General features: G+C 44.4%; 2 protein-coding genes across 2 annotated transcripts in view; one reads left to right on the top strand and one right to left on the bottom strand.

Moving 5' to 3' along the window:
• Positions 1-25,088, top strand: part of Grip (Glutamate receptor interacting protein) — a 121,137-nt gene that overhangs the window by 71,122 nt on the left and 24,927 nt on the right. The window contains exons 3-4 of the mRNA XM_065222155.1: positions 18,159-18,284; positions 19,041-19,238. Of these exons, the coding sequence (XP_065078227.1) occupies positions 18,159-18,284; positions 19,041-19,238 (324 nt within the window). The remainder of the gene's footprint in view (positions 1-18,158; positions 18,285-19,040; positions 19,239-25,088) is intronic.
• On the bottom strand, positions 11,357-12,501 carry LOC135701390 (uncharacterized). The gene is made up of 2 exons (XM_065222173.1): positions 12,493-12,501; positions 11,357-12,427 (listed from the first exon to the last, which is right to left on the bottom strand). Exons 1-2 carry the CDS (start codon positions 12,499-12,501, stop codon positions 11,357-11,359), a joined length of 1,080 nt encoding a protein of 359 aa, XP_065078245.1.

Genomic DNA, 25,088 nt, shown 5'->3' with positions numbered 1-25,088 from the left:
TATAATTCCGGAATTAATGAGATAATTATATTAGAGAAAAAATTACAAGCATCAACATCCATTGTAAAATAAACTGAATTTTTGTCCAGGATTTTCGATGGAAATTATCTGTCAGTTCAAACGTTTATTTTGTTAATCAAAGATTCCTATGCCCATAGCTAGAAATCTGGTAACAGCCTAACGTCAAACCAAGGGGTGATTGATTGAAATGAGCAAGTGTAAAATACTATACACGAACGATTACCCAAATGATCGAACTATTCCACAAATGGTTTGGGTGATACCCCGAACACGTCGTCAAGCAAAATAACCATACACATTTTATTAGGGTGGTGCTCTACCTGCTGAAGGACAAAGCGGAAGCGAAAGGCTGTATCAAGGATTTCGTGCGACTGGTCGAGAATAAGTTCGGAAGAAAACCTTCGTTCCGACCGGGGCGGAGAATATGTCAACAAGGAATTGAGTCAATTTTACCAGGGTGAAGGAATTGAGATGCAGCTGACGGCCAGGTATGCACCCCAGCAAAACGGTGTAGCGGAATGGCGGAGCCGCTATCTGCAGCAAATAGCAGGCTGCATGCTTCTTGACGCTACATGGACAAGCGTTACTGGGGAGAAGGGCCACCCACATTAGATCCGTTTGCGTTGCGTTGACGTAAATTTGACAGTTAGACAATAGATTTAGCTGTCACTTTGCCGTAACGCGTCCGAATCGTCTACCATCGCGTTCGGTAGAGAGGACTCCGTTCTTGTTGTGGAATAGCGAAAAGCCAGACCTGAGTCACTTGAAGGTTTTCGGGTGTGACGCTTTCGTCTATATTCCGGACGCTAAGCGCGGAAAGATGCAGAGCAGAGCAGAGTCGAGAAGCTAATCTGCGTCGGGTACGCTTGCGGTTCAAAGGCATATCTTTTTCTGGACAAACGCACCAATAGAATAACGATTAGTAGATACGCCAAGTTTGTGGAGCTTGATTCAGAGCTTCAGGACGAGTCGCAGCTCGGCGAATCGAATCCAAAGCGAGATGCGCCGAAGACCAAGAATGATCGACCGATGCAGAAGAAGTCGAGATTGATTTTTCTGGGGGAAAAATTCATGCGGGTAGCGACACTGAGTAGGCCGATTTCGAAGGTTTTCGAATTCAGACGACGAGTATTTTGAATTCAAAGGATTGTTCCAAGAGAACAGCGAGCCAAGAAGGTTGCAGCGTAGTAATTTAGGAGCGTTACCGGGAAGATTCGAAGATTTCGTGGTTGGAATAGCTCAAGTTGCTGTAATGGAGCCGATTAGTTTCACCGAAGTCGTGAATAGCCCAGACAAAGAGAAATGGGTCCGTGCTATGGACGAAGAATATCAGTCGTTGTCGCCGATGAACACGGACGACTAGCGATTGGATCTAAGTGGGTTTACAAATACAAAAGCGACGCAGCAGGGCATGTAGCGCAGTGCAAAGCCAGATTGGTCACTCAGGGATACGGACAGCGATCGGGAGCGGATTGTGCAGAAGTGTTTGTGCTAGTCGCAATACAGTCAACTTTTCGAGTTCTCTTGACAATGGTGGGACACACAAATCTACAAGTAAGTCATATCGATGTTCGGAATGCATATCTCAACGGCTGTCTGGAAGAGGAGGTATTTATGCGGCAACCTCCGGGGTGTGCAGTTCCGGGAAAAGAAGAATTGGTCTGTAGGCTACACCGAAGCCTGTATGGACTGAAACAGTCTGCCAAGCAAGGTTTGGCACTTGACCGTGAAGAAGGTGTTGCTGGAGATGGAATTCCGGCGGTCCAAGTCCGACGTCTGTCCGATGGAGTAGGTCTACTTACTAATTTACGTAGACGATATGATTGTGGCGTGCAGAGACAAGCATCAGCTAGATCTGCTGGAACAGGAGTTCCACAAGCGACTCGAGATTTCCTGTTTGGGAACAGTGAACCATTTTTTAAAAATCAGAGTTCGTAATGACAAAAACGGATTCTATTATCTGAGTCAGCAGGCAGCTAAGCAATCGCAAATAGCGGAACGTTTCGGTCTTGAAGGGGTTAAGATCTCCAAGAGCTCCAAGGTTACCTGAAGCATAAGGAGAGTGAAGGTTTGCCGAACAACATCCAGTACTTAAGTTTGGTGGGAGCTCTTCTATACCTGGCGACAAACTCGAGACCGGACATAGCAGTAGCAGTATCAATACTTAGTCGGAAGTCCAGCTATCCGACTCAGCGCGATTGGATTAAGGTGAAGCGCGTCGTCCGATATTTGATTGGTACGGCAGAATACGAGTTGAAGCTATCCAGTGATTGAACAAAAAGGCTGACCCTAACCGGTTACAGGGATGCTAACTGGAGAGGAGATTCAGCAGACCGTAAAGCAACGAGCGGATACGGCTTTCTTGTCGGTGAAGCAGTAGTCAGCTGGCCAAGTAGGAAGCAGGACTGCATCACCACATCTACGATGGAGCCTGAATATGTGGTGCTATCGGCCACAGCATCCGATGCTGTGAGGCTGCGTAGATTACTGAGCGAGTTGCGTGTCACAAAAGGCAAAGGTCATCCACGAGGGCAATAGAAGCTGCATCGATTTTGTGTCTCTAGAGAAGCTGAACAAGCGGAGCAAGCACATCGATACGAAAGTTCATCACGCGAAGGATTTGTGTTCCAAGGAAGTCATTCAGCTGGAGTACTGTCCTTCTGACCAGATGGTGGCAGATGCTTTCACAAAGCTACTTGGGCCAGCGAAGATGATGCAGTTTGCCAAGCAGCAAGGACTTGTTCAGTGAATCAGCGAGGAGTGTTGGCAAATGTGTAACAGGGACGCTGAATCAACTGAACCCCCATCAGCGAAGCTGGCAGCACAGCGAGTAGAGAAAATTACAGCCTCATCAGTAAGATAACCTCATCAGTTTGTTGAGTTCGAAATAAAAACACGTTGTTTTGCAAGTCTGATATTTATACTTGTATGAACGTGATTACGAATTCCCTACGATCGTTTCCACTTCGAAATGTCCGCCTATTGCCCATAAGATTGGTTCGAGAACGACAAGTTTTTCCAGGATGTGATGGAAATCCACGGCTTTGGGATGAATCTGTTCGAGTTTATCGATCGAAGTCCCGTGCTGACGGAGAAGCTGGGTTGTTCGATCTTTCAATTTTTTTAATCTAGTTCATTTATTTGTAAGGCTCAATCACGTTAGCTTTACGGAGCCGATAATTCATTGTTCTTTGTTTGTAACAAAATCCACTTAATTCTATCTCTAGTAGGAGTTGAGCCGAATACTCGTGGCTTACCCGAGGTTAGAGTGGTACATTGTCGAAGGATAGGAAAAGGGGAGGAGCTTGGGGGTAGGGTTTCGTTGTCTCATCAGAGCGATGTCGCCAGTATGAACAGTAGTGTGGGTCTAGATTCGTCTGGAGTTCGACCGGCTATGTTGACCAGTGGGCGACGATGAGACTCATCGAGACGGGGGACAAGACAAACAAAAACTAATAAAGAGAAACAAAAGACAAACGAATTAAATTCTTATACTATACATTTGCAGAAATACTAGAACGTTATCATCGAACACAATTTCCATATCAAGCTGATTGGCCCCGGATCGGCATCTTTTTCCTACCTTCTACGGAATGATCGAGTACTGCAGTCCGGAAATGTTGGCGGGCAACCGCAATTCCAGCCCGGAACTGGAAATGTGGGCTCTCGGTGTGAGACTGTACGTGTTAATGTTCTTCGAGAACCCATTTGTGGATGTAGAGGAGTTGGATGAGTTTGGTCTGACGATATCTCCGGCAGAGAGATGAATATTGTATCCACCGGTCTAACCATTCTGTCTCTGAGGCACCCGGACAGAACGTACATTAGTCTGGTCGATGGCGATCGAATTGGCCAATAATCAACAACAAGAGCTTTATTATTACTAGAAAACAATTGTGATACAGAAGATAGTGAGATACTGCTGGTGGTGTTGGATGGTGATGCTGACGACCAGGGGATGGAACGATCGGAAGGGACACTTCGGCACGATCCGTCCAGTAGCAGCAGTTGCGTTGGTGGCGCCACCAGTCCATACAATTCACCGAGCGAAAGTAACGGTCAGACGCGGCTGCAGCAACAACAGTGACGAAAGCGTGCTTGGGAAACGAACCACCCGAATCGTCGCTGACGAAATCGTCGCCGGAATCGTCGCGGGTGTATAAATGTCATGGGTTGTGTCAAGTTGACTGACAGCTGATGAACTTATCTGCATGCCAATCAAAATAAATAAATATTAATTGTGACGAATTACATTAATAATAAAAAAAAAAATCAGAAATATTATCACCATCAGTATCGCTACATTAGCAGTAAGTATGAACATTATTTACATGAAAATTCCTCCAAAAAGTGACGTTATTGTTTCAGAAAATGTCCAACATTATTTGGCATAATGTACGACGACAACGTGCCAGTCTCAATACTAAATATCATTGCATTTATGGATTCTTTTTTCTGGGACTATCAAGACAACGACTCTGCGAAATCTATGGTAAAAGCAAATCTACAATAAGTGCCTGGATTACATCGTACAAGAAAAACGGCGTCCTTTCGGAAAAGGAACGGAAATTGGTATACAGAAAGTTTGGGGTGGCAAAACGATAGTGGCTTGTAAAGTTGTATATGACCGAACCAACCTTGTTTCTCGATGAGGCACAGAAACGGTTTTTTCATAGATTCGGAACATCAATTAGTAGATCTTCGATAGTAAGGATCCTGCACGCGGAGGGTATGAGCTGGAAGAAACTGGAACGTCGCGCCATGCAGATCCGTAATGCTGATATCTCAAAATATTGCGAGGAGTTATCATTTCAGTGGGATTTACCTAATTTAGTTTTTCTGGATGAAGTAGCTTTTGATAGCCGCGATATGCTACGCAATAGGGGATATGGGTTTGTTGGAAAAAAGCTAATTTTCCGTGGCGAATTTCGTCGCCGTCCGAGAGTTTCAGCTCTTTGTTTTCTAGGGCAAGGTGGCCTTCTTGATTCATTCATGACGAAAGGGACATGTTGGAGTAAATCGGTAACGCAGTGTGCTGATCACCTCCTTGGAGACCGAACGTCACCCCTAGCAACCTAAGTTTTCTTAAATAAACAACGGTGAAAAACTTTTCATTCCTGTTCAAGACTCCACTCAAGCTAGTCGTTAAATAAAATCCATTCTACTTTTAAACTTTGCTGTTCCGGTTCTTTCTAACAATCAAGAGGTTATGGGCGACTCACGCAAGGATTTGGTCCACGGGATCCCGCAGTTCTCGGGCACCGGTTTCGACAATTGGCAATTTCGAGTGGAGAAGTATCTGAAGTCCGTGAAGCTGTTGGATATCATCAAGAAGGATCCTCCGATGGAAGCGGCCGAGCTCACGAAGTTCCAGGAAGATGACGGTAAGGCGGCGTTCCTGCTGACGTCATTTGTTCATGACGATTTGCTGCATTTGGTGCGGGACAAGGAGACGTCCAAGGAGATGTGGATGAGCCTTGAATCCGCCTACGCCAAGAAGTCCGTCTCGTCGCAGACATTCGTCAGGAAGCAACTTGCGAAGCTACGAATGATGGAAGGTTCGTCTGTGAAAGATCACCTGAAAACCTTCGAAGAGCTGATCCGACAACTGAAGCTGGCCGGAGCGAAGCTTGAAGAGAACGATATTGTGTCCCAGCTGTTTGCTACCCTTCCCGAGTCGTTCGATCCGTTGGTTACGGCACTGGAAAATCTAGGTGAGGAAAACCTAAAACTGGATGTTGTTCGCGAGCGCCTTCTTGCCGAGGAGCTCAAGAAAACCGACCGGGCAGCGGATTCCTGCCAAGAGAAACCTGCAGCATTCCAAGGATCGAAGCAGAAGCCTGGTAAGTTCACCGGAAAGTGTAACCGTTGCCAGAAGAAGGGGCACAAGGCCAAGGACTGTCGTGTGAAGTTGAAGACAGATGGGCGCGCTGAAGCTAACGCTGCTGCTGGAGGTAAGGCGGTGGCTTTTATGACCGGGATATGCTCCCAAACAAAGGACGAGGGAGCAGTTTCCTTTAAGCTGGATTCCGGAGCCTCGGACCACCTTGTGAATGTGAAGCACTGTTTCGCCGACCTCACGAAGCTGAAGCACCCTGTCGTCATAAACGTGGCGAAGGATGATCAATCCCTGATTTCCCGGCAAAGTGGCACGATCAACGGCGTCAACAAGGAAGGTAACTATATCAGCTTGAAGAACGTCCTCTTCGTACCAGATCTTCGAGCGAACTTGCTATCTGTGAAGAAGATGGCAAAAGCGGATCTTGATGTCACATTCACGAAAAAGGAAGCGATCATGAAGCAAGGTCGTGACCTGATTGCGAGATGTCCCATGCGGGGCGATTTTTACGAGCTCGATCTCCGTGTCGATACGGTGGCGGCCAACATGTGTGGAGCTGTGACTGGTAACCTGTGGCATCGTCGACTGGCTCATTTGGGGAGCAAGAGTTTGCAGACACTCGCGAAGCATGGCATGGTAACAGGTATTCCCGAGAAACCAGATAAATTGGATTTTTGTGATGTTTGTGTTCTCGGAAAGCAGTGCCGAGAACCATTCACGGGTACTAGAGTCCGTGCTACAAGACCTCTAGAACGAGTGCACTCCGATGTGTGCGGTCCAATTACACCAGCGGCTTGGGATGATTCTCGGTACTTCGTCACCTTTATTGATGATTAAAGGGTGATACGGTCAAAATTTGGTCAAGGGAAAACGCGTGTAAATCGGTGAAATCGTTTATTTAAAAAATCAAATTAAATTTCTTTTTCAAGTTCAATTAGTATAAAATTCAGGAAAAATATTCAGTTAGGCTTCCACTTTTCCAAATCCGAATTGCCGGGCCTTACGCTTGACCCCTGCCATCAGATTTTGTACAGCCACCTTGTCCACCTTCTTCGCCGCAGAAAGCCAGTTTGCCTTGAACTGCTGCTCGCCCTTAGCAGTTTTTTTTTGGTCTTCTTTAGGTTCCGCTTGACAATAGCCCAGTATTTCTCAATTGGGCGGAGCTCTGGCGTGTTGGGAGGGTTCTTGTCCTTGGGAACCACCTGCACGTTGTTGGCGGCGTACCACTCCATGGCCTTTTTACCGTAATGGCAAGATGCCAAATCCGGCCAAAACAGTACGGAACAACCGTGTTTCTTCAGGAAAGGCAGCAGACGTTTATTCAAACACTCTTTCACGTAAATTTCTTGGTTGACAGTCCCGGAAGCTATGAAAATGCTGCTTTTCAAGCCACAGGTACAGATGGCTTGCCAAACCAGATATTTCTTTGCGAACTTTGACAGTTTCATGTGCTTGAAAACATCTGCTACCTTTCCCCTTCCTTTTGCCGTATAAAACTCCTGTCCCGGAAGCTGCTTGTAGTCGGCTTTGACGTAGGTTTCGTCGTCCATTACCACGCAGTCAAACTTCGTCAGCATCGTCGTGTACAGCCTCCGGGATCGCGCTTTGGCCGTCGTATTTTGTTTATCATCGCGATTTGGAGTCACTACCTTCTTGTAAGTCGATAGTCCGGCTCGTTTTTTGGCTCGATGCACGGTTGTAGACGATACACCCAGCTTATTTGCGGCATCTCGGAGAGAGAGGTTAGGGTTTCGCTTGAAACTACCAGCAACTCTCTTTGTCGTCTCAGCGGCTTCCGGTTTTCGATTTCCCCCCGATCCAGACTTCCTGGCTGTCGACAAACGTTCCCCAAACACTTTAATTACATTTGTAACGGTTGATTTGGCAACTTTTAGCGATTTTGCCAACTTTGCGTGCGAGTAGCTCGGATTTTCGCGATGCGCGAGCAAAATTTTGATACGCTGCTCTTCTTGCTTGGACGGCATTTTGACAACTGAAGAGTGAATTCCAAAATCAAAATAGGAGCAACATTCTACACACACACACCTTCAAAATGAGGGGTGTTCAGGTTTTTTAAATGCAAAATTGAAAGAAATACGTCAAGTTGATATTGACCAAATTTTGACCGTATCACCCTTTACACGCACTTTGCAGTAGTATATCCCATCAAGAAGAAGTCCGAGGTGTTCCAGAAGTTTCGAGAGTACGAGGCCATGGCGAGTGCCGCTCTGGGACATTCGATTTCGAAGCTGACTGTCGACCAAGGGCGCGAGTATTGCTCCAATGACCAGCGTGATTGGTACGTTTCCAAGGGGATCCAAGTCGAGCCAACCGCAGCGTACACACCACAGCAGAATGGAGTGTCCGAACGGTTCAATCGGACAATCGTCGAAAAGGTGCGTGCGATGCTGATTGAAGCCCAAACTCCGAAGAATCTGTGGAATGAAGCGGTTCTAGCGGCGGTATACCTGACGAACAGAAGTCCAACCACCGCGGTATCTGATTGGAAGACTCCTGCGGAAATGTGGACTGGTCACAAGCCGGACGTTAGTAAACTACGTGTGTTCGGCTGTAAAGCATTTGCTTGGGTGTCCACGGCACAGAGGAAGAAACTGGATCCGAAAAGCAAGCCTGCTGTGATGATCGGCTATGCGCCGAACGCCTACCGCCTGTGGAACAAAGAGAAGAAGCAGTTATTCCTAGCCAGAGATGTCAAGTTCGATGAAAACAGTTTTCCGTTTGCCACCCAGATCCGTGACGAAACTCCTTTGGTTGTTGCTCCGTACGAGTTCGAGGATCAAGATGAGGAAGACGTGCAAACCCCTGAACAGTCCGTTCAACCCGATGAGCCGCTGGTGGCTCAACATGACGACATCCTGACTGATGATGAAGAAGGCGAGGTTGAAGACGACGGTGTTGAAGAAACCGGAGCGCTCCCTTCGCAACTAGACCGTGGTTCAAACCTCGAAATGGAAACCCCGAGGCGCAGCGAACGGGAGCGCAGACTCCCCGGTAAGTTGAAAGAATTTCTGGTTGGAAAAATTTTCACTGCCGCGCAATCCCATTCTGCAGATGTTCCCCATAACGTTTCCGATGTACTATTTGACGGTTCCGTTGGACGAGATGAGGCCGAGCGTTCGATCTTCGATATCCCGGAGGCGTACAAGGAGATCGCTGGACGAGCCGACGAAGCTCTTTGGCAGCAAGCGGTCCGTGAGGAACTGCAGTCGCTAGCGGACAACCATGCTTGGCGATTGGTGAGATGCCCTGCTGGTGTGGTTCCGCTCAAATCGAAATGGGTCTTCCGAATCAAGCCGGACGAGCATGGCGAACCGATCCGTTACAAGACACGCTTGGTGGCGAAGGGATTCCAACAGAAGCCCGGAGTCGACTACAACGAAACATATTCCCCCGTAGCAAAGTTAGCCACGATACGAACCGTTCTTGCTGTAGCAACCCACCGAAGGATGCACGTTCACCAACTCGATGTGAAGACCGCATTCCTCTACGGTGAGCTTGAAGAAGACGTCTACATGGCCATACCCGAAGGAGTTGCAGCACCGCCGAACTTCGTTTGCAAGCTGGATCGATCGCTGTACGGACTCAAGCAAAGCCCCCGCTGTTGGAACAACAAGCTAAACGACCTTCTACTGGATTTCGGCTTTACCCGTTCCCGGCATGATTACTGTCTATATACCAGGATCGACGATCGAGGGGGGGTATACATAATCATCTACGTGGACGATTTGCTCATTGCTGGCGATCGACTGGACCTGGTGAAGGAGATCAAGCGTGCTCTTTCCAAGAAGCTCCAGATGACGGATTGCGGCGTGGTTAATCATTTCCTTGGAATGAAGATCCGATACGACCGCGCCACCGGATGCATGTACCTGGCGCAAGAAGCTGCTGTGGACCGTGTGCTGACGAAGTTCGGCATGCAAGACTGTAACCATGTCAAAACCCCAATGGAGAAAGGCTGTTTCCTGCCACCACAAGCTGCGAATCCTGTGTCGCATCCATACCGTCAATTGCTGGGCAGCCTGATGTATACGATGCTGTGTGTTCGACCGGACATATGCTACGCTGTTGGATACCTAGGGCGCTTCCAAGTTCAACCTGATGAGGCCCACTGGCAAGCCCTGAAGAGAGTGGTCCGTTACGTGAAGGGAACGAAGAACTTGAAGCTCCAGTACAAGCAAAACGACGACGCCGAGGCACTTGTCGGGTACGCAGACGCTGACTGGGCATCGGATGCTGAGGATAGGAAATCCGTTAGTGGCTTCGTCTTTAAGGTCTTTGGGAACACCGTGTCTTGGGCAAGCCGCAAGCAACAAACCGTTGCACTGTCGTCGTGTGAAGCCGAGTATGCAGCTTTAAGTGCCGCGGCCTCCGAAGGGCTGTGGCTGCACGGAATCCTTGAAGACCTGAAGCAAGTTCGACCGGACACGGCATTCAAGGTGTACGAAGACAACCGTGGGTGCATTGCAATGGCCACAAACACCGAAAGCAAGCGTGTCAAGCACATCGATGTAAAGCATCATTTTTTGCGCGACCATGTGGCACAAGGAAGACTTCAAATCGAAGCAATTGATACAGCAAACCAAATAGCGGACACGTTCACCAAGCCCCTGGAACCTGGACGTTTCCGCGAACTGAGGACCCTCCTAGGACTGACCGATTCAGGGGGGGTGTTGGAGTAAATCGGTAACGCAGTGTGCTGATCACCTCCTTGGAGACCGAACGTCACCCCTAGCAACCTAAGTTTTCTTAAATAAACAACGGTGAAAAACTTTTCATTCCTGTTCAAGACTCCACTCAAGCTAGTCGTTAAATAAAATCCATTCTACTTTTAAACTTTGCTGTTCCGGTTCTTTCTAACAATCAAGAGGACATTTACACGGAAGAAATGTGTTGTCGTACGTTTGCCCTTGAATCTGGTAATGTAGAGACATACCCGGGTTTCTATTCGTTCTGGATAATGGACGGAGCTCGAATACATTGCGATAGACACATTGTTATGTACCTAAGGTCTATCGGCATTGTTCCAATATGTTTGCCTCCGTACTGTCCCTTTTACAACCCCATTGAAATTGTTTTTGGAATTATCAAGCGATACTTACGACGGCACTACGAAGAAAACAGTTCTAAAGACCTCAAGACAGTTGTGAGCGATGCTTTACTCAGCTTCAAAAATAATGACTGCACAAAAATCATGAGAAAGTGTGGTTATAAAGAAGGACGAAAATTTGACCCTAAAGTTGGGCTGAATCAACCTATTGAAGACTTCGATTTTTGTTCGGAACTCGAATCAAAAGAGGTGATCTGAGGAAGGACTCCATGTAGGACATCATTCTAGTTATTTCTATCACAGATACAGGAAATAAATGAACTTTGTTTCAACAGCTTTTATTTTACAACATCAACATAACAAACAAATGACAATCACATCCGGAAATTTGAACGATCTGGTTCTTTCGAATGCCATTTTATCTTTCTTCACACATGATCAACATCTCCTGCGTCTGTTACAGAGTTCGCCAGTGCTCGACTGAGCTCGTTTTCCACAGGTACAAGTGAACGTTGCATTGAAGTCAGCATTTCGTTGTAGCTTTTAAGCTGTATATCCATTCCCGACTGTTCTCTGAGCTCTTGAATGTGAACTTCAATGGCACGAATTATAGTTTTAGTGAAAAATAGTCCTCGACGGGTTTCTTCCAGAATTGCCGAATCATCATTCGGTGCAGGTCTCAAGTGCGATTGAATGTCTTCTGGTGGATTCAGCTTCACATCGTCACGTCTGTATCCCGGTGCTGCTTCCACATGTTCCGCCCAGTTGTTCCACACGAATGAATCTGCTGATACTTCTGGATGCATTCTCTTTAGCTCGTTTATTAACCCTTGAAATGATTTGTTACTGCATGCTCCTGATCTGTCCAGGTCATCTGGGGCTTCTAGTTTCTTCACTAGATCGTACAGTTTTTGATTTGCCACCGCCAACGAATACACATGAAGGTAAACATCAATAACCTTGCTTCTCCATCTTATCATTACATCCGGTTTTTCCTGCAAATCAGATACTCGATATGTGCGTTTACGTTGAAGGTCCTTGAACAGCACAAATTTATCCATGTCTTTGAACTCAGGATCCGCTCCTTCAGTCCACTTAACTCGTTTCAAACTTTGGTCATCATAAACAGTTACCTCCCGGTGAATGTGACTCCTAATAGCCTCCCAAGTTTGCTCCAACACCTCCTCCGGTGAATTGCCAAAAACGTGAAATTCCTTCGCATCCGCTTTACCTTTGTCGTGATGTTGTCCTCGAAAATCCTTCTTGTAGCAGGAAATCATGAAATGAAACGTACTTTCCTCCAATCGTTTACGTTTCGGTGCTGACAAAACACTTGAAGGATGATCAGCTTCCGGCTCTTGCTCAGGTTCTGCAGGTTCTGTCTCGTCGTAGTCCGGGAACTTATCAATGTTCCCAATAGGATCGTCTTCGTCAAGGAACTCAGCTGCATAATCGGCATCGGAAGCATCCAGCTCCAGGTTTATGCTGCAGCATGAAAGCTGAAAGTGAAAATAAACTTCGTAAATATGTATGAAAATAACATTACTATCCGCATTTTCTTTACCGCTTCCATCTCCTTGTTCGTAGTCACTTGTTTTTTACAGTTTTGAAACAACTTATGAACCTACTAAGGCCGTTCGCAATGCTGAGTTTCAAAATTGTTTTAAACTACTCGTCAATTCTATAATTTGAAACTGTCAAAAATAAAACTGCAACACGATCAGCGCAACGCACAGTTCTAAAACATGTTTGTAATCATCAAGTTCCATAAACTTTACTGTTCTCTATGAAGTTCTCCGTTTTTTATTTGTGGAGCTCTTCGAAACATCTTCAACACATCCAAAGAAATTTGAAACAGAGTTCCATTCGTGTTTCAAACTCGCTCAGAAATAAAACAGAATAGTCGAGCAGTTGCAAATCTGGTGCAAAATAGTGCTCGAATAATGAAACTGCAACTCAGCATTGCGAGAGGTGCGTTTCTGTTCTAGTTTCAAATTGAAACAATCCTTATAAAATACAACAGCATTGCGAACGGCCTAACGAAAAAAAATATCCATAAATACGAATGAAAACAAACACACTAACTCCAAAGAAACCATAACTGGAAAATTTTCACCCATTTATGAAAAGAGGTTTAAATCATTGAAAATGTTTTATGTTCTACCCTTTTAATGAGTGCCTTTTACTAATTTATGAATAACTGCTACCTGTCATTTTACGAGTAACAGTTACTCATTAATTTGGTAAAATTTTGTTTATTTTATGAGCAAAGCCACTTTTTTAATTGCTGTTATTTTATCCATTAATGGGTTCTTTCGAGTTTAGGGGCTGTTCATAAACTACGTAGACAGTTTAGGGGGGGGGGTAACAATTATCCACGGTCCATACAAATTTTAAATTTATTGTATGGACAATTGTCTACGCAGGGGGAGGGGGGGGGGGTCAAGAATCCCAAAAAAAAAACTGTACGTAGTTTATGGACAGCCCCTTACGTGAGGAGAAAAAAAAAACTTCTGTTTATTTATCAATTAGCTGTTGGAATGTGACGTTTCACTAACACAAAGATAAAAACTCGTGCGCATTTTCATGCGACGTTTCTAAAACTGTCAAAAAGTGAGCGTCGCGTTTTGTTACCAATGAAACAGACAATATATCGCGAATTGGTAATCATTAATTTACAAGCAACCAATTCGCGATATATTCCACATAAAGTTGATCGATATTACAAAACCATCCAAGGACCTTACTGACTACCATAACCATTACCATTAAAGTTATAAAACCATAAATAAAAAGGTTCTAATATAATATCTTTTCCGAAAATGTATGGAGAAAACAAGAATTTGGAATGTTAATGGTTCTTAACAACCCATTATTTGTAAGGTATACTTCAAAAAAAAAACATAAGGTTAAAAATTTATCTCACAAACGTTCATGTAAAGCTCCATAACCATTTCCGTTAAAGTTTAGCAGGGATTATAAACAACTTTTTACCATTATTGATAAGGTCAAGGTCCGGCGAAATAATCTGTTGCGGATACCAAAAATTGTTTATGTCAACAAACAAATTTTGACATATCCGCTTGACACGGGTGCCATTCAGTGCCAAATGAGTGTGCCAAACACTGTGCTGAGTGACCACCCTGCTGAACAGTCAAACAGAACTTTTAAATTGGTTTCAAATATTGTAGTTTTTTTTTTTATTATTTTGAATAGGGCTCATTCCAAGGGGTGGTCACTCTAAACACACCTATTTTGCACCAACTTTTTTCTCAGTGTGCACACGTATCCGGCAGTTGTGGCGACAGTGCCGAAAGTGTCGGTCATAAGCAGTGTTGCCAGATTGTTTTCATGATTATCGGTATCAAATGATTAAAAAATCGGTATTTATCGGTATTCACTATTTTAATTGATTCGACAGTGAGCATGCATAAGGGCGTAAACAAGATGATCGATTCTCTTCGTCGATTTTCTCCTTTGTTAATAACTCGCTTGGATTAACGATTCTCGGTGCGTTTGCTGGTGCATTTGAAAGCCAATACAATCTGTTACAGCACTACATTGAACAAATTACAGAAAATTGTTTCGCTTAGCTGTAGCAATGTAAAGAGAAAATCGATGAAGAGAATCGATCATCGCGTATACGCCCTTATGCATGCTCACTGTCGAATTGTAATTTTTTTTCAAACTTTTGGACTAAAAACGAAAGATGTACTTTCCATGTAAGTCGGAAGAAACTTCTGGGAAATATTTGAACTAGTTTCTTAATGGTACCGACAAAACTTCCAGACCAAGAATAAAGAAGATTTTGTGGAGGTAGTTTGAAGGAAGTTCTAAAAAATGTCTAAAAAACATCAGATGGAGATCTTCCTAGACAAATATTGAGAAACTTCTGGCAAAAATTTTAAGAAACTTTCGGAAAGAATCCAGAAGCCAGAAAAGTTTGGAAATCGGAAGCCAATCCCGGAGGAGCAATTTCCAGGGGAAGTTAGGAGAAGCTCGAAAAAACCTTCCAATAAGTCGGATACACCTACGGAGAGTGACTTATGGAGAAACTTCCAGAGGAAGACGAAAGAAACTTCTGGGAGAACTCGATAGATACATCCGGTAGAACTTTAATTGAACTTCTTGGAGAAGACGGAAGAAACTTTCATTAGACACTGGGAGAAACTTCTGGAAAAAGTCGGACGCCAGAGGGATTACGGAACAGTCGAAAGATACTTTAAGGAGAAGATGGGGGAAATATCTGGAATAAATAGATTCCTGGGGGATGTTAGCACAATATTCCCTGAAGATCCCCACATTCTCTATTGATCCAGCAATTTTCCTGATATTCATAAAATTCCCCTGAAAATCCCACAATGTTCCTGAAGTTTTCGGAATATTCCTGAATTGCACTTCGGAACATCCCATAATTCTTCGGAACTCCTTGAAAGTTCTTGCAATTTTCCTAAAGTTAATGGGGTTGTTTTGAAGTTCTCTGATCATCCTCGAAGTACTCGTAAATTCCCTGATTATTATGGAACTACCGGAAAGTCCCTGGATCTTCCTTAGCGCTTTTTTTTTAAATTAATAAACATCTGCATTAAAGTTATCTGATCTTCCCTATTTTTTTAAGGTCTCGAAACTGCCGATAAAAAACACAGAACTTCCCTCAAAATGTTCTCCCAATTTTTTTCTGTTCATGTAACTTCCCTTCCCTTTCCAAAATTTTCATTTACCTCTTGGATCTTAACTGAAGTTTTCGGAAATTCCTGAGCTTCTTGCAACTCATTTAAAGGTGCAGAAATTTCTTTGAATTTAAATGTACTAATGATTCCCTAAAGTTATCTTAATTTCCCTAAAACAAATGGAAGTATCCTGAAAACCATAATATTTCTTTGAAGTTCTTTGGGCTTGTGAAGTTTCCAAAATATTTCAGTTTCCTTAAGTTCATTGGAGTTCTCTGGGCTTTCGGGTTCTCGGATATGAACAGTAGTAGATGAAACTGTCTAATTTATCAGAACCTACCCAAAAGTTCGAACTGTTCTGAAGTTTCAGAACTTCTGAAAAGTTTCTGAAGTTTTCCTGAAACTAATGGAACCGCAATAAAACTCTGGAAGCATTTCTGAAGTTCCGGGGAAGTTGAAAAAAAAAAGCTGACTGGAGCAGACGGAATAGCCTTTCGAGCGAAGCCAGAAGAAGCTTCCAAGGGAAGTCGAAATAGCTTTCCGGAAGGAATCGTAACATAATTTACAGGGTAAGGTGGACAGAAATTCCTAGGTTGGAAAGTTGGAAGAAATTTCGAAGGGAAGCTTAAAGAAATTTCAGGAAGTTCCAAAATTAACGTTTTTATGGATCTATTTTTCCACTGTATAAAAGTATTTCCCGATTTCCAGAAATTACTGGGATGAGCCATCATATGTTTCTCGACTCCTTGGTAACCAAAAACGGCGAGGAAATTAAAGCATTAGTTGAAGGAGTATCAAGCATAAGGAATTTTTGAAGATGATATTTTTTCAGAGCAGGCTCAAAAATTTTAATTTTCAGAAAGTTAAAAGTCTCTCACAATAGTTTCCACTAACAGTTCAGTGCGGGCAGGCAGTAATCATTTTGATTATTAATAAAAAATCGGTGTACATCGGTATTCTAACTCAAAAATCGGAAGTAAGTTAGAAAATCGGTATCGGTAAGACTGAATTTGTTTGCTTGTATAATGGTTTGGTAATGGGTTGCCAAAACCCGGTTTGACAGTTTTGTTTTGAGGAAACAAAACGACAAGCAGTGGAATCCTATCCCAGATCCTAACCATCTTAACCAAGACGATGCTCCAGAGGCACCTCAGCTGATATCGGACAGACTGGCCAAACCGGAGGAAGGTTTGGTTTTTTTTTTTAAATAACAAATTCTGAAAAATAAACATCAAGTGGTTACACCTTTTTTTTTATATCTTTATTAAGGAGACTTTCAGCCGCGGTTACACCTATTTTTGGGTTAAGGCCCAAGCGCAATGACGGCGGAAGCGGAACGGCAACGGCAGCGGAAAAGCCCGATCTAAGTAAGTCTTATTGTCGGATTGAAAACTAGTTAGAATCAAATCGACTTCGGTTAGGCATCTTGATGTCATTAGTGACAACTGTCAAACTTTCCGTTTCCGTTCCGCTTCCGCCCACATTGCGTTTGGGCCTTTAGGGTAACCGTCGCTTACACGAACAATAATACAAATTAAAAAATCCGTTGGCGCCCAGTTTGTTTTGACAGATGGCAGCCCTTCAATGCATTCAAACTCTTCTATACAACAGTCACCTTGGCCTTCCGAAATCACTTTTCACTCGGCGCCTACTTCGATTGATTCGTAAATGGACAGTAACTTAAGAAAAAAACGAAGAAGAAAAATAAGTAAACACAAAAAGGCAACTGGACTGCGTGAAAAACATCTACCTCCTATCAATTAACCACAACCGCAGAAGAAGAGACGCTCGGAGGGACGCTATTTAGATCGGTCCGACGGAAGAAGGCACACCAGACGGCCGACGACGGTGGAAATATTCGAAAACAAATTGACTCTGACAGCGACGAGCGAACTGGCTGCCGCCGAGTGCCGTGCGTCCCCATTCCCATCTCTGCCTAGTCCCTGTAAAACTAAAGGTGTCTAGTTAGTGTTGTTTTCATTCTACATTCACGAAAAACATTATGCTCTACAACAACCCACCTCCTGCGACACGGATTCTTCCTACCATGTGGCCATTTCTCCGCGCATACTTTGTTGTTGCTCTCCCCAATACGAGCACGACCGAATTCCTTCTCCACGCTCCAATCCGAGAACACACACGCGTGCTGGGTGTCAAAAAACACGATCCCGTCGTAAATTGTTGCAAACAAACGCATACACATGGCCCACTCTGCCCGAGCTCGGCCACGGCAACCAAAGTCAAGCCAAAGCCAAGTGTGTGGAATCTATGGAAACCAATATTGATTTTCCAACGTATGGAAGTTTGTCATTTTTCACAACTGCAATAATAGAACAGAACTACCTAATTTACACTCTATTGGAAAAATGAAAACAAACAAGCATGAAAGTATATTTTCCGCCTCTTAATTAACACGTTCGAACTCGAAATGGAATTCCAACACGTGCTCATTCCCCGCAAGCAGCAGCACCGTTGTTTGTTGATAGCAAAAAAAAAAATCTAGTGGTGCTCGGTTTACATTGATCATTAATTTTGTTTTATTTTTCTCTGCTCATTGCAGCAATCGATCGGGCCATGAGTCCGGCCCAGTCCGAGGATTCCGGCTTGGCGGCCGATCGCGGAACAACCTACGCAACGATTTCGATTCCACGCGACCAGGGAGCGTCCCTCGGGATCATACTCACAGGTGAGTGTCGTGCGCCGTTTTCCTGTTTTGAAAGTTTACGCATCCATTCTAGTACAGTTTCCAAATCTCAGTGGGCCCAAACACACACACACCGAATCCGAATCGGGGGGGGGGGGGGGGGGGGGGGGTGGGTGATGAATGAGCTCTAGTTGCGCCGCTCTCTCCAATTCAGATGGGGAAGCGAAATATTTGGCTGTTGTATTGCGTATTTTATTCACTTTAACGAGGTCATTAATTTGAGTTAGGACCGCAACAGCAGTCAGCGCCGTCGCCACCGCCACCGTCGTCAGTCAGTGAGTGGGATTTTTCGCCGCCAATAAAAGACGAATTGGTTTAATCCAATTAAGATGCTTCAGAATGCATCTCGCCGGGCGGATGGCAGCCACAAAATATCCCATAAAGCGAAAATCTGGGCGATGCGCGTCTGTAGACAGAGCGAAGGGGTTGCCTAACAACAGCATGCAGGAAGGGGTTGCGTGCGGATTGCGGATCATGGATGCCGTAAAATGTGCATAAAACAGGACCGTTGAAAAGTTCCCCAATTAATGCGACTGGAGCTGGCTGCGGATGAGTTTCCCATAGAATGAATCGAGTTTCATAAAAAAAAATACGAATGTCGAGGTTTAACTGTCAAAAATGGGTTACATAGCTGTAGTGTTGCCAGCTACGTAATCCTTCCATGCCATTTGTTTTATTTATCGTCGAAAGATATGCAAATTTTATTGGATGATTTTCCCTTTTTTTTCTCCATGGCAGAGCGTTTGGACCTCTCGTATCCACCGGTGGTGGAGTCCATCAACGGGCCGGCGGCGGACATTCTGGCACCGGGCGACCGCATTCACCAGATCGATGGCATTTCGACGATTGGTCTCACCAATCAGCATCTGTTCAGCATATTGGCCCACGGCGATGGGCCGGCCGTGATTGAGATCGAGTACTCGTTTCCGGAGTATAGTGAGTATTTTCGTGTGATTATTCTTAATCTTTTGACTAATATTAAGTGAAAACGGAAATCTATATAAAGACTTTAATCAGTAGGACAATATTTATAAAGACCGAGTAATCAGTGCTTGTCATGGTAAATGATGAGCTTCTTTACTAACTGATTTTTCATACTTGCGCCCGACTATTTCAAATTTATGCGCCTCCTTTAAGGAGCGACCATGATTGTAATCAGTGCTGATAAAAATCATTCCTTCTACACTCAATATAGCTGAAAATGAAGACAACCTTAACAGATAGATCAACTACATGCATGAATCTGAATTTTGACAATAACAACATTCTCTTGATCAAGGCAACCTCTGAGTATCGTAGTCCACATTTGTTTTTCTCGTTTTCTTCATTCGTTCGTGGCTGGATGTTCATTATCGCCTCCGTTGTTGTCAATATTAATATTCGTCTTCATCTTGGTGGGGATGATTTTGAGGATCAAATGCAAAATGATTATTTTCATTTTACTCAAATATAGCGCTGAAGGAGGAGTCGTGTTAATTTTTACACACAAACCGATGGCAAATTATTGCCTCAAGGTGAACTGATGATAAAATCCCGGTTTTAGGTTCTGAAGTCGACAGTATTTAAAATAATCATTTTACCCAAAATGAATTTGATTATTTTGCTTTTGAGGATCATTTCTGATTTTGACAATTTTGGGTTGGATAATCAAGCACTGGAGAATATCAACAAACGTGTACTCGTTGATGTATAATGAACTCAAGAGCAAATTTTCATTACGTCGAATGTAACAAAGGTAAACAAAGTCGAGCTATCAGTGCCAATCGATTCTCCTGCTATTACACTATATACTGTCCGAATATAGGATCAAATCCCATTTTTAAATTTATTTGCCAGCCAAATTGCTTTTTGACGTAATCACCTTCCGATCAAAATAGTTTTCGATGTTACTTAAGTCACCCAATTTCTATGGAGATGCCGTTTGACTTAAAAGTAACAGCGCGTAGAAACCCGTGAAAAGTGTACGTTCGTCGTTTCGCTTTCGCATTATTAAAGTGAATAAATCGAACTGTTTGTTCGGTGGTCCTAAAATGATGAATAGGCTGCACGTAAGGAGACGTAATTGATAATTCTCCCGAATATCCTGGTAAATACACTTTGACTTAAGTAACAATAGGGGCCACCAAACGACGTATAATAACTTTTGACTCAAAAACCAGTATTTTTTAGCATGAAAGCTAGCGATTTGCATTTGTATGATTAAAACCCTGCTAAATATGTTAAACATTGCTATCACTATGAGATTATATGTGTTTACTTGGAAATAGGAATAACTTTTCGGTCATCAAAACAAAACTTTATTTTTCTCGGATTGGTGCGAATGTTACTTACGACATAATGAAAATTTGCTCTTGAACTCATTTATTCATTCCGCTCGTAGGTAACAGCGAAGATTTTCAAAACAAACGCAATTCATCTACACTGGGTTGAAGCGATACTCCTTGCGTGTGATGGTAAATGATAAAAACAGACACTGATTGTTATACACACACAATTTAGTTCCGTCTAACTAAAACCACAAACGAAGTGACAGACGGAGCGGCTCGAAAACTTTGGTGACGCACCTGCTATTGCAATTTTTCAGTGTACCACATGGCAACACCACTACTACTGGCTTGTACCACATGGCAACACTACTAATGGATTGTACCACATGGCAACACTAAATGTGCTAGAATGTTTTGGTTCTATCTCTTTCACTCTACTCTAAACTGAAATGCATAAAAAAAATGACAAAATGATACACTCTTTGCACACTGTCAAAGATCATATTGCACACAAAATCAACTATTTTCAAATCAAAACAAAAATACTAGCCCATCTGGTGGCTGGTGGCACAAGCTTCTAAGAAAATTCTATTACAGCGAACCACATTATTTTAATTGATCTCTTCGCCAGTTAGTCGTCTGTTACTTCGTTTGTGCTAAAACTAAGGTACGGTTAAAACTACGATGTTTTAATTAAAACGTTTCGATTTTTGGACTTGGTCTTTCTCAGAGAACATCAAGTTAAGCCTGCCGTTCATCGCAAAAGGTATCACGATCCTAATCTAAAAGTAGCCCTGCTGAAGATTTCATATCTTATCCCCTGGATCGAAACGTTGACGATGGTAAAACTGCTATCAGGTTTTTTTTTCTGGAAGGCTGTTGGGGGAAGGGAGGAGTGTTCGGAAATCTTTTCAGCAGACAAAGGAATCACATTCGGCGTGCAATTCATGAACACTAAAAGCTATATTTCCTTATTAATACATACTAAATATTTATTTCTTCCTTAAAAAATACTCACATTGATATATCCTTACTCCTTTTATTCCTCCTCCAACTGATTTTCACGGTATATAAACTAAATTAATACAATTTAAATAAATTAACAATTTCTAGCCTTCTTAGCAGCATGAATTGCTATTTCTTTCTTCTTTTGCGATTCTTCTGTCTACTCTTCCTAGTAAAGGGCGAACACGAAATTATTGCGACACATTCAACAGGGCATAACTTTTTTACCATTGGGTAAAAATCAACCAAATTTTGCACACTTTCTCATTGATGTGTATTGTGTACATGCTGTCAAACTCGAAGTCGTGTTTTTCGATTCAACGAAAATGGAGGTGAACCAACGCGAGTTGAGAGAACAAATTCTTTCCAAACACCTGGAATTTCCTGACCTGTCGCACCGGCAGTTGGGAAAAATGTTGAACATTCACCATTCAACCGTCTCCAGAGTGTTGAAGCGGTTCCAAGAGCGGTTGACGTTGGACCACGGCAAAGGAGCTGGAAGAAAACCGGGACCGGAGAACAAAAAGACGGAGGGAAAGGTGAAGCGGATGATTAAAGCAAATCCCAACGTCTCAAGCCGTGATTTGGCTAAAAAGATCGGCATGTCGCAGAGCTACGTCCAGAATGCAAAGAAGAGAGCTGGACTACATACATACAAGGTACAGAACTTCCCAAACCGCGATGAGCGGCAACAATCGATGGCTAAAACTCGGGCACGGAAGCTCTACGAGAAGATGCAGACAAAATATGGCTGCTGTGTGATGGACGACGAAACGTATATAAAAGCCGATTTTAAGCAAATTCCGGGGTTGGAGTTTTTCACCGGCAAGAGCAATTCGATGTGGACGACAAATGTAGGAAGAAGAAAATGTCGAAGTTCACCTCCAAATATCTCATTTGGCAGGCCATCTGCTCTTGCGGACTGAGGAGTGAGCCTTTCGTGACAAAGGGCACAGTAAATGGCGAGATCTACATATCTGAGTGCCTCGAGAAGCGCCTTTTGCCGTTCTTGCAGCAGCACGACGAAGCTCCGCTATTTTGGCCAGATTTGGCATCATGCCACTATTCTAAAAGTGTCCTGGAGTGGTATGAGGCCAATTCTGTCCATTTTGTTCCAAAGGCCATGAATTCGCCAAACTGTCCGGAGCTGCGCCCGGTGGAGCAGTACTGGGCAATAATGAAGCGGGAACTTCGGAAGAGCAAGAAGACAGTCAAAGACGAGAAGGACATGTTAAGAAAATGGAAAAAAAACTGAGAAACTGGTACCGGATGACACTGTAAAGACTTTGATGGAGGGCATCAAGCGAAAATGCGTTCAATTTTACACTCAAGGCTCCATCGATTAACTTTTCTTTTGATTTTTGAAGTAAATGTATGTATAAAACTACCCTAAAATTTTGGTTTGATTCTAAACATTATAAGAAAATTGGCATGACATTTTCGGTGTCGCCTATCAAAGACACTCCTCCAGCTGTCAGTTTGTTTTCTTCAACGTTATGGCACCGGTTTGGTCATTTAACCGCCTTCACTGTCCGAGGGGGTTTGGCGCGAATTACCGCAACAGTTCCCCCACCCGTAAGGTTGGTCCTGCTTTACTCTCTGCAACGTCTAAAAGCGCCAACTTTGCCACCGGACGATGTATCATCCCGTCAGCAGTCTGCACTACCGCGTCACGTACTCGTCCATCCTTTCCTACGACCACCTCGGCTACGCGTCCTCGAATCCACCCATTGCGAGTCTTCTTCTCCACGAGCATGACCAAGTCTCCCACTTCGATTGGCATAACATCCTCGAACCATTTGGTGCGTCGTGCGATGGTCGGAAGGTACTCCCACACCCACCGGCGCCAACATTGGTCCATCGTTACTCGGCAAAGGTTCCAGTCGGTTCTGCAGGCCTGTTTAGGATCAGCAATTGTACTCGGAGTCTGCGCCACGCCACTCGAGCTCAAGAGAAGGAAGTGGTTCGGCGTTAGGGCTTCCTGTTGTGAACTCTCCAGTGGAATGTAGGTCAGGAGCCTAAAATTCACCACACTCTCTGCTTCAACCAGTACCGTTGCTAGAATCTCTTCGTTCGGGGTACGTGTAGTGTCCATTGCTGCGAGGGCAACTTTAACCGACCGTACTAATCGCTCCCATACGCCGCCCATGTGTGACGCTTCGTGTTCGCGTTGGTGAACGTCCTAGCATGCTGACAATCGATGCTATCCATCTATTTCTTTAACTCGTTACTGGAGCCCACGAAGTTCGTTCCCCTGTCACTTCGGATCTCGACGGGTGCGCCTCTGCGTCCAATGAAACGCCTAATCGCCATCTTGCAGGATTCCGTCGAAAGTGTATGAACGACCTCGAGGTGCACCGCACGTGTTGTCAGGCACATAAACAGCGCTACCCACCGTTTGGCGGTACTTCGGTTCACTCGCACTCCAATCGGCCCGAAGGAGTCGATTCCCACGTAGGAAAACGGTCGCACGTATGCCTGTAACCTAGCTTTAGGAAGCGGAACCATCCGGGGTATTGCTGGAATTGGTTTCTTCACCTTGCACAACGTACATTCTTTCGCCACCTGGCGCACAACCGTTCGTAGCTGCGGGATGTGGAATCGCTGGCTTATTTCATTCACGACAGTCTCGCCGTTCGGTACCATTCGACAAGCAGACGTGTTACTCGATGCTCCTTCGGTAGGCCTTACTGGAAACTTGGTGTCGAACGTTCTTGCGGCAATTCGACTATTGGAACGTATGAGGCTCACTTCATCCAGATAAGGGGACAGCTTGCGAATTTGGCTATTTCTCTCCAGTGGAACCTGACGCCTTGGCTGCTTCCCATACACCTCTGTCAAAGTCGCTACTTCGTCTGGGAACCGCTCTAGTTGAGCCCAACGCAAAATGGTTGTTTCCGTTTTGTTCAAGTCTTCTTGTGTCAATGATCCGTCCAATTGTGCTTCTTTCTTCACCATCCGCTGCAAATTCTTCGGACGCCACCGCTCGGCACAAGCGCGTCCACTTTGAGAACCGATCCCAATCAATGAGATGCGGAACGTTGATCTCCTGATGCACCATGCACGCCCTCAATTCTTCGGTCGTCTCGTCGACTGGATGTACATTCGCAGTCCACTGATCCTCTGGTAGATACAAATCATCTTCTCCACGGAACCAGCGGCCGCTCTGGCATAGGCATGGCCCTTTGCCTCACTTCGTCGCCTCATCTGCAACATTTTTCTTGGTAGATATCCAATGCCATTGCTCCGCTTTCGATTTGGATATGATTTCTCCCTCACGGCAAGCAACGAACTGCCGATAGTTCCGATGGTCCGAGTTTATCCAGGCCAGCACTGTCTTAGAGTCACTCCAAAATACCACCTTCTCGACCAGCAGTGAATGTCCGTTGACAATAGACTTCATCAGACGCACACCGATTACCGGTGCCATGAGTTCCAAACGTGGAATGGAGAGAGCCTTTAACGGAGCCACCTTAGACTTTCCCCCCCATCAGCGCCACTCGCGTCCATGTTG

This window comes from Ochlerotatus camptorhynchus, unplaced genomic scaffold, assembly GCF_037179485.1.
Source record: "Ochlerotatus camptorhynchus isolate MF236.1 unplaced genomic scaffold, CSIRO-AGI_Acam_v1.1 ptg000158l, whole genome shotgun sequence".
In the NCBI taxonomy this organism is placed as follows: Eukaryota; Metazoa; Arthropoda; class Insecta; order Diptera; family Culicidae; genus Ochlerotatus; species Ochlerotatus camptorhynchus.
This window is presented reverse-complemented; position numbering and strand designations above follow the sequence as displayed.